Below are 10,929 nucleotides of genomic sequence, written 5' to 3' on the forward strand. Positions count from 1 at the left end.
AGGATGCAAGACCTACTCAAATCCCTGAGGGCACTATAATATAAACTGTCCACAAGTACCTTGAAGCTCTGGAATAGAGACCTCCAGCTCTTCTAGTTAAATCTTCCAGAGAAAAGAGCTCATATTCCTTGTATCTTGTTGCCCTCCAAGACCTCTGACGAGCATTGATAGCATTTACAAAGTCAAAGTTGTGCACATAACGTCTGCTTGAAGGTCTGCAAACAAAAGCAATCCAATAAAACAGTAAGAAAAGGGCTGGTATTAAAAAGTAAAGGTGTTCCCTAAACTGAGTATGGAAAATACTAACTCTGGAATTATCTTCTGGTAGGTACTAAAAAAGTAACATGCAATTACTGGATCAAGGCAAGGTTTCTGAAATTTGAGACAGACTGACTAGGATATAATAATCTTCTTTAGACATGCCTGTTTTGTAATTGGGCTTCACCAAAGACTGAAGGAGAAACGGTGTGATGTGATTGGCACACCCTCCTCTGTTTTGTGCATTCAGGTTTATTCCCAGCATTATCACTGGCATTAACTTTGTTCTCAGTAACACAATTGGTCCATATGGTTTTAGCTTGAAACCCAAAGTGCAGTTACCAGACATTTTATTCCAGTAAAAGGTCACTTATCTGTTGCTTACTTTCCCCTGGGCTTCTGGAGAGGTAGCTCATTTATGTGGACATCTGAGGGAGATGAAGAAATCTTCTGTCCACTGAAACAAGCCCAATTGTGTCCAAGTACATCGTGTACCCATCCCGGCAGAGTTTCGTTACAGTAGCTGGTTACATTCTGGCCTTCCTTTTTGTACTGTGAAGAGGTAAAGCTTGCGTTGAGTAGATGCATTTGTTAGCACAGCAGTAGTCCCTATCCACCAGCTGCCACTTGCCTGTGTTTCAGGTGAAGTGGCCAAACATATTCCAGATCAACTAGCATCATGTTTGATTTCAAAACAAAAAAACATCAAGAAAAGGTTAAGTAGATGAAAGAAACTGGTCTTTATCAGAGGAAGACAAGCACTTTGTGGCTTGTACTTTTAGCAACAAAGAACACATTAGCATCACTAACAACTAACAAGTGCTAATTGTCTGGGTTCAACAGTTACTTTCTAGGCAAAATGTAAGAGACCTCTTAGTACTTGTTTTTCTCAAGGCCCTGTGGTTTCTAGCACCTGATGTGACTAGTCAAACTAAGTCCAGACTGCTGCAAAAGTTTGACAAGCTAAGTCTCATGGCAACCTGAAATGTAAACAAAGGGAGGATGGCAAGTTTCTCACCCAGTAGCCTCTTACTGAGGAACTGTGCTATAGCATTTGTTTTAGAAGGCAGAAGCAAAGACAAGACATCCTGTAACTGCTTTAAGTTCGAGCTGTGGTGGAAGAGCATCAAGAAACAATTTCACCTGAACCATCAAAATGAGACAAAAAGAAACAATGATCCATCGAGAGCAATTCATTTGAAGTTGGCAGTGACGGTTACAAGTTCGACGCCTCAAGTTCAAAATCCTAGTACTTCCTTATTCAGCCACACAAGTCTTCATTTTACCACCAGAGTAATAAATTAATCTTAGTAAAATGTGTCTTCATACAGCAGTTAGCACTAACACTTTGCCCAGCTGCATAAATTTTCTGAATTAGGAATTATTCAACAGCAGAATGTCCCAGGGGAGGAAAAAAAAAAAGAAAAAAATTATTAATCTCTTAAAGTCTGTTTTGTATTAACCTACACAGAAGCCTGAAACCCCCCTGCAACAAAAGCTTTAACTTGACAAATCACTTAAGTGGAATCCAAATTTCCTAGTCCAAGAATACATTATTAAATCCCATCACAGAAGAGCTGCACATACAGAGATTTTGTAGGTATGTTTCAACAAAATACTTGCTCAGCCTCTTCACTGAAGAAGGCGGTGGCTTACAATGATGGAAACGCCTCAAAATGGAAAATACAGTAACTAAAGAAACTGGAAGATTTATGACTATATCAAGGCTCTGTGGGGAATCTGAAGGAGAACATATAGTGAAATAATTAAGCCATGCAATCAGAGTGATAAAATTCAAGGTTAGAAAATTAACTGATTTAGAACAATGGGAATTTGCTTTGTCTCCGGTTCAGAGGTGGCAGAGGCAACACATCTACACCCTTGTCTATCAAATCAAGCACATTTGCTCCCTGGAGCATGATGGGGGCACTTGAAGGATGAATGTAGTGTTACCCTGTCCTATAAATTCTGTCTGACTGCACAAGATGGTGCAATTTGGGAAATAACTACACTTGGCCAAATACCAAGGGCAAGGTCCAGAGATGACTTTGAGAAATACCCTTTTCACAACAGCATTGCTAGAAAACCAGATACTACCAAAACCAACAAGTTACTGACTTGACATCAGTAAGTTACTGTGAGAGTGCTTTATTAAAGTCTGTTTTGTATTAACCTACACAGAAGCCTGAAACCCCCAAGTTTCCAAGTCCAAGAATACATTATTAAATCCCATCACACTGCAACAAAAGCTTTAACTTGACAAATCACTTAAGTGGAATCCAAATTTCCTAGTCCAAGAATACATTATTAAATCCCATCACAGAAGAGCTGCACATACAGAGATTTTGTAGGTATGTTTCAACAAAATACTTGCTCAGCCTCTTCACTGAAGAAGGCGGTGGCTTACAATGATGGAAACGCCTCAAAATGGAAAATACAGTAACTAAAGAAACTGGAAGATTTATGACTATATCAAGGCTCTGTGGGGAATCTGAAGGAGAACATATAGTGAAATAATTAAGCCATGCAATCAGAGTGATAAAATTCAAGGTTAGAAAATTAACTGATTTAGAACAATGGGAATTTGCTTTGTCTCCGGTTCAGAGGTGGCAGAGGCAACACATCTACACCCTTGTCTATCAAATCAAGCACATTTGCTCCCTGGAGCATGATGGGGGCACTTGAAGGATGAATGTAGTGTTACCCTGTCCTATAAATTCTGTCTGACTGCACAAGATGGTGCAATTTGGGAAATAACTACACTTGGCCAAATACCAAGGGCAAGGTCCAGAGATGACTTTGAGAAATACCCTTTTCACAACAGCATTGCTAGAAAACCAGATACTACCAAAACCAACAAGTTACTGACTTGACATCAGTAAGTTACTGTGAGAGTGCTTTATTTGGCTCTACATGTTAGTGTAAATTAATACCCATCTGCCTTCTCTACCTAAAAGCTACCACAGATTAAAACAAGAACAAACACAGCTATTCTTAACAATTATATACCTTAAGTCTGAATACTTGAAGACTACTCAAGGAGAAGGCCTGCTTCCTGCAACAATCAAATGTATATCATGGAGAGTTATATTGAATCAAAACAAGTGGAACAGATCTGAGACTTACCTTAATAGGAAAAAGGCAATGGGCTAATGGGCTAATTTAATTCAAATGAAAACAACTTGAATTTTTTTTTTTTCTCCTCCTAGAAATCCCTCTCCTTTTTTCTGGAGATGAATTATTATTGCTTTTTTTAAGATTTAGTTAGATAAACAGAATAGTATTCACACCATTTTTGCAAATCAGATTTCTAGAAAGTGAATTCAGCAAGTTTCAAACATCAGCAAAACTAAGAAGAAGGTGATAGGACAGTCAGTGGCAAAGTTTCAAGATAAACAAGAGACAGAAACCAATTTCATCCAGGTTTTGTAGAAGCCTAAAATTAAGCAATTTAGGTCTTCTGTGAGTAACCTTTTTGACTTGCGGACTTTAAGCTACTCTTGAGCTTTATAAAAGGAACATGAAGACTTCAAGACCATAGCCTATCAGTGGCATCTGGATAAAGGGACTTTGAACTCCGAGACACATTTTCAGCTAGGAAATTAAAATATACCCATAAAGCTCCTATTTCACCCCATTTTCTCTTTTAATTGAGAGCCACTCATGTGGAGAAGTGGCAGAGGCACCTTCAAAAACCCAGTCTTATGCTTTATTCATACAAGCGAGTAAAGTCCCCAATGGGCCACATGTTAGAGGAACTTAAATGGGACAGCAAAGTCATTGGTGCTATCACAATGACACTCATTGCTTACTATTAGAATGTACACATCAAATCAGCATGTCACTGCTAAAACCATATGTGGCACTTCTTACTGCGACCAGAGAAGGGCTCTGACAGTTTAGGTCTAGTAAATCTGTACCAGTGTCAGAGGACCTACAAGTATGCCTGCCTGACCAACAGTTATACAGGGGCATGGCACCATTGCATGAACAATCACTGACTCATGCAGATGCAAATTACAATGCCAGATTCAACCAAAGCCACCACCACAGTACTCAGCCTATGTGCAGAACTCCTCATAGAACAGCATGGAGAACAACTGCCACACAGCTGTGACCACCAGCAACTGCTGAACAACTGCTGCATGCGTTGTTTCTGCAGACCTAAGTAGATGACTTTCATTTTTAAGTTAATGAAAGACCACTGCAGACATGTCACGTTATAATTTAATGAGCCAATAGTCTTATCTGCAACATTAAGTAGACTCCATCCAGCAATCTGAATGATCTGAAAAAAACCCTGTAGAAAGGCATCCAAACTATATTCACAGTTTCAACTCTGAGGTTTGAAAATATCAAGCTTTAATTCTACTTTAAATGCATATTTTTCTCAAGTCTGACAACTCATACGACTCTGCTTAATGCCCAAAAAGCAACTCCAACATAAACTTTTTAGAGGCTTCATGTACCTAAATGTCAAGGCTTGCTCAGATACCTGAACCTACATAAGTGTTTTGGTACACTACAATTTTAGTAAACTCTTTACTCCATCATCATGACACATATTGATTACATGTTCAATTAAAGTACTGGTAAATAACTTAATTGTTTAAAGCTTTCTTTAAATTTTTTATCTCCCTAAGAGGAAAACAAGAAAGGACAGAGACCTTATTGGACACAGCATTTTAGGAGGAATTCAGCATTGCTACATCCACATGCTGCCACCCCATCCTCTTTTACATGTATTATTCTCAATTTAAGCAGCATTCAGGCAATAAACCCATTCTGAGTTCCAGAAGGCAGGACTAAACTATACACTAATCCTGGTGTAAAACCACTCAGCCATCAAATTTACTAGTGTAATGCATTTTAATATGGGAAGCACATTTTAAATTAGAACAAGATTGCATACTTGCAGACACCCTACTATGCAAAAATAGATTGTATTATCAGAACAAATTACTGTATTTTGCTACCCCACACAAAATGCAAGCAAATAACTAGAGGTGCATATCTTTTCTTCTACAGAACATTCTGCAATTCAGATTCAAGATTTATTGGGAATTTGCAGGGAAGAAGGGAAGAAGGAGTTGCACCCTGCTAGTTAAGTAAGCCCAAATACGAAAGGTCAGAAATTAACTTTCAATTGATTTGCAGGATGATTAAATATAATTAGCAACTTTAGTGCTTCTATTTTAGCAACATGAAATAAAATACATTCAAATGTTTTTCCTTTAATAATCAGAAATGTAAACATTAACTACTGACACTTGTTTAGGCTGGCTATTCAGAACGGAAATTGGTTTTAACCAAGTTTGGGGGCATTGGGGAAAACAGGAAAAGATGTGACAAAGCTGTCATCAAGTCAGTCTGGAAAAGATTAGAGAATATTCCACTACTTCAGTTACTGATCTATTTATTTCTTTTGCTGAAGTACTGTCATTTTTTGCCAGACTTTTTTTTTTCCTAGGGGACATCTCAAAAGTCCATAGTACCACTTAGCTTAAGGGACAAACAGTGAGAACCTTACAAGACTGTCTCCCTTCCAAATGTAGTCTTAATGTTAAACTAAAACTAGTACTAAAAAGATATCTAATAATAGAAATAAGTTTGCTTCAACTTTCCTTTCAGCCTCACACTAGCTTTTTTGTTTTGCTATTTCTTTTGCCATCCCTTGTGAAAAATAAAACTTTAAAGCCTTGTACCTTGCTACAGATTCCTCACATCATCCAGCAGAAGCACATATACAAACTTCTGCCAAGAGTCAGCATACCACCTTCACATCCAAGTTCAGTACAGGGATGCTTCAGCAGCACACAGTGAAGAAAGGAGAGCATTCCCATAAAACAAGTTATTTTGTGCTGGAACCACCAGGCAGAGTAACAACTTGTGAGAAATAGAAGACAAGATACTGTTTCGATACAAGATAGCATGATGCAAGTAACTTGGCAAGCCTTGAGGGACAAGTCTCTGTACAACAACAGTTAGAAATAAAACACTGTTAGAGCTTCTTTACTTAAGCTATTTAAGCTATTCCTTAGTTTGCTTAAATAGCTTAAGTAAAGAAGCTCTAACAGTGTTTTATTTCTAAGGAAAAAATACTTTGATAAACCCAGCCAATCCACTCTTTTGCTGTAGAAAGTAATTTTCCCACAGTCCCCACGTGAAAAAAACAAACGCCTTGTAAAGGCAGTGAGGTCCTATGAAAGTTTTAGTCCTTGTATATTTAGTAAGACACAGGAATTAAACAATATTAAAAACTCACTGAAACATGCATCATCAAACAGGCTGTGTCTAAATCCACACACTCTGATAAAGTAGCACTGACAAAGCCACCACTTAGACTAGCCCACAGCACTCTTGTTAGTAATTAATAGCTTCATTCTTTTACATTAAGGAAAAATATCCTACAAGTTCAATTAGCACCAGTTGCATTTTTATTCTCAAAACGCATGCAGTACTGTATGGACTCAAATACTGCTGTTCATTTAGCCTAGCAGCTCCATCTGCTCGCTTCAATGACAGAGTATGAGGAAAGAGTTAAAGCTTCACAGTAAATAAATCAGGATGCTTTATCTGCCCTGTCACCATGATGAGGTTCAAGCGACATGATTTAACTTCAGTGCAACCTAAACAGAACTTGAAATTTATGAGTGGCCTGTAAGCAATTAATACTTTCCTGACATGCCCCAACTCACAGGCATGGAAGATGAGCAAGGCTTCCTGCATTACAGCTGCTCCATCACCAGAAGCTGCTCCATGAACCAGAAAAGTTATTCTGCAATAGAGTGGTAACTCCAGAACAGTTATTTTACCAAGTACTAAAAATAATTGCAAATTACCCCCCACAAAAAAAAAAATAAATATTAGTTTGTATCTTCCTGCTATAAAGAGAGAGACTACCAGCTAAGGTATTTCTTCCTTTCCCAGAATTCAGAAGGGACTCTGTCTAATGTCCCCATTCTCAATAGCTATCAAAGCTAAGCAATATTCTAAGAGATTACTTTTATTCTTTCTTCTCACTGCATTTTCAGGGAGGAAAGCCCTCCTCAATTACCATTTACACTATTCCACTCCAGAGGCTTTGAGATTATGACCAACACTAAGCAAATTCAGTCTGTTATGTTTGTTACTTTCAGGTGCAAATGGCAGGAATATTTTAAACAACAGGCAATCATTCTTCAAAAACCCCTGAAGCATGCATTGAGCCCAGCATATTACTTAGTCCCTAGCAGCTTTCCAGCAGAAGATTATGGAACAGTTTCTAAAACAGCATTAGGTGCATTTGATAGAAGAAACCACATTTTTAGTTTATACGAGGACTAAATATTTTCCATTTCTATTTCATATGTAATGCAATATTTACTGGATTCAAAGTAAACAGATTGGCCTATGTAAATATGTCACAAGGTCAAGCAGTTCATAAGGAACCATTTCTCCTGCCCCAATCCTAATTGTGAAATAACAGTTTTGTAGATAGACATTACTACAAGTTGTTGCCTAACAAAATCAACTACTTGTCTACAGCAAAAAAATCCCAAACATTTACTAAGTGCTGTGGTATTTCCTTGTGCTTCTTGGCCATTTTGCTTGCATCTTGGTAATCTGTTTTTTCCTTTAGAGCTGCAAAATTATGGAGAGGGTAACTGAATTGGGCTCTAATCCTCTCTACAATATTCAAGGAAAGAAGCCTTTAATTTAAGCATGTCTTGCTGATGCATTCCCTGCTACTGAACAATGAGCCAAACAAGCTTGTTATTTCTCAATACCAAAAAACAACTGCAAAACTAGCAATTAATTCATTTGCCTACAAAGGACTAAGACACATTCATGATCGCGAAATTAAAGCTTCCATGCTCTGCTACTGCTCAGGTGTATATTTGACTTTTTTTTTTTTTTGAGTAGCAAGTTAGACCAGATGACCTCCAGAAGTTCCTTCCAGCCTAAGTTACTCTGTTACACAATTCTAGTGTATTTTTTAAAAGTACTCTTACAAATCAATGCATTTAGGTTTTCATAAACACAGAGAAGTACATGAGATCAGCACTTATAAGTCACTTGATGTAGTGCTCATCTTCCACGGGTTTATAACACAAGGTATAGATAGAAGCAGTAAAGCCTTTGGTGATTCTCAACCTTCTTCAAGTTGGTGCCCCACAGCCCCATTTATACTTCAGAGCAGGCCACTCACTATTTCTGTGATTAGATTCATCATTTTCAAGAATTAGTTCGATAATCAAAACTTGTTTCCACTGCTCACCATAATGACTTGTAAAGCAATTCTGCATTTCAGCATAAAATATTAGCTTAATAGTCCTCAGACTGCTAGTCCAACTGTATTTCTCCCCACATAAGTCTACCGAGGCCAGCAATGACTGAATTCCACCCCAGCCAGAGATGACACCTCAAGCCTGAGTTTATGGACAACACAACATATAGTGCTCCCCTGGTGCCCTCAGGATGGCAGCAATTCCTGCCAATTTTGAGGCAGGCCTTCCCATTGTAGGGAAGCTCACAGATGTGTCCCTGCCTGAGAAGTTTCAGACTAATTCTGCTCAGTTAAGAGAGTACCCTTCAGTGTCTGTAGTTTTTGCTGTATCATCTGCCAAACCTATGAGGAGTGCACATCATGGCAATTTAGTGCCATCACCTTATACAGGTAAGAGAATGTCAGTCAGGTATTTCTCTCACAGGTTGCTTTTGCTAAAATATAAGATCCTGTCTTATGCAGAGGCATTTTAGTCTAAGAGTGGACTAGTTTTGGGAGCTAGTTATTGTTACTTATAGAAGCTGTCTCCCATGGAGTGGAGTTACCCTGCAGAGATTCCTTCAAGCCAGTTTCCAGACCTATGCCACTCATCAGGACAGCTGCAGAGCACTCCTTAGCAAGTGGGTTTCCTCCTGTCTACCAACACTGTTTTCAGCTTAATCTGAAGTTGTTAACAGGGACTCGAAATAAAGAGCATTATTCCAAAAATACAATTCTAAGCAGATTCTAAGACTCCATAGATATAAAGCAATATTCTGCAATAGAATTTAAAGATTCTACAAATCCTCCAGCAAGGGGAGCAGATGGCCTTTCTAAACTTTTTGTCTGTTTGAGAACATCTCTACAGGAAAGCTGGGGAGGGACTTTTTGCAAGGGCATGTAGTGATCAAACGAGTAGTAATGGTTTTAAGCTAGAAGACGGCAGACGTAGGTTACACATTAGGAAGAAATTATTCAGTGTGAGGGTGGTGAGACACTGGCACAGGTTGCCCAGGGTGGTTGTGGCTGCCCCATCCCTGGAAGTGTTCAAGGTCAGGTTGGATGGGGCTTGGAGCAACCTGGTCTGGTGGGAGGTGTCCCTGCCCATGCACAAGGGTTGCAACTACACAATCTTTAAGGTTCCTTCCAACCCAAACTGTTCTATGATTCTATGCTCTTTAAAGAAAGAGAGAAACAATTATGTTTGCTATTTCACTAAGGTCCACAGTGTCAGGAAGTGAAAAAAAAATAATTATTCCAGGTTACCAGGACAGTTAGCTTCATGAAGGCCTTCAATTGTTTTAAGCATGCCCAGAAGAGAAAGCAGCAGCATGTTTAACAAAATTTCCAGATAATGCCCAGTATGGAACATGAATACCTCTTCCCTCTCTTTGCTCCCAACCCAGCCACTGATAACTGTTTCCTTACATTAACAGAGTCCAGTATCTAGTAATCTAGGCAAATCTTAGAGCCAAAGATAATCAAGATCAAGTGTCCCAACTGCCTCACTGTGGACTTCAGGGACTAAAAAAACCCCAAATACAGGCCATTTTACCAACAGTCAGCGATGCAGAACACACCAAGTTAACTCACCTTAAAAAATGCAAACCACTTGTAGTCATTTATCACAATTTCAAAGCCTTGATTGTAAATCAAAGTGAAGAAACCATGGTTGCCGAGACTATCCTGAGCTACATCTAACTTCTGAAGATTCACAAGCACCTTTCTTTCCACAGGTCCTGCAAGAAAGGGAAACATTATTGCATTATTATTCTGTGCAAGTGAGAAAAATAAATTAGTACAAAGAATCTTTAACATTTATTTTATTCCAAGAACTGCTAAAATACGCTTGTTGAATACAGTCTTCTGCAAAAAGGCATCAAGCAAAAACTTCAGGGACTTCACTTACCTGTCAGTGGGCCTACATGTTCTTTTTTTCCCACTGCTCGCCAGTATTTGCACATTTAATTAGCAGCAGCACCAAACAGCTGTTACTGAGAAATTTTAACTTTTCTAAACGTAATTTGCTTTACACAGGACTTGGATGCTGTATCACCCAGGCACTGTGTCTGAAACGCCAAATCTTCCCATAAAACACCTGGGATAAGGTTCCAGCCACCCCATCTCCCTCACACCAGCACTCTCACCCCCTCCACCACTCACCCCCACTGCTCCTGCTGCCACTTGTCGGATCAAAACGCAATGATTTAGAAAAACACTACTAACATACAATAACTAAATAATAATTCCACACTACTATTATCCCCTCTTAGTTCTATCTCTCTTTCTTCTCATGCTACCAGTCTCCTCAGGCAGGAAAGCTCTCGTAGCTGGGGCCTACCAGGAGCTGCTCAGGTGTGACCCAGCAGCAGCTCCACGCTCGGGGACAGTCGGGTGAGGACAGGCTGAGCTGAGGAGGAGGA

The 10,929-nt window shown here is 39.1% G+C and overlaps 1 protein-coding gene across 1 annotated transcript in view; it reads right to left on the bottom strand.

The window, feature by feature from the left end:
• The window catches only part of CTSC (cathepsin C), a 42,952-nt gene that overhangs the window by 4,667 nt on the left and 27,356 nt on the right, over positions 1 to 10,929 (bottom strand). The window contains exons 9-11 of the mRNA XM_010004416.1: positions 10,100 to 10,245; positions 644 to 810; positions 60 to 215 (exon numbers count right to left, since the gene is read on the bottom strand). Of these exons, the coding sequence (XP_010002718.1) occupies positions 60 to 215; positions 644 to 810; positions 10,100 to 10,245 (469 nt within the window). The remainder of the gene's footprint in view (positions 1 to 59; positions 216 to 643; positions 811 to 10,099; positions 10,246 to 10,929) is intronic.

This window comes from Chaetura pelagica, unplaced genomic scaffold (assembly GCF_000747805.2).
Source record: "Chaetura pelagica isolate M959 unplaced genomic scaffold, ChaPel_1.0 scaffold59, whole genome shotgun sequence".
Lineage (NCBI taxonomy): Eukaryota > Metazoa > Chordata > Aves > Apodiformes > Apodidae > Chaetura > Chaetura pelagica.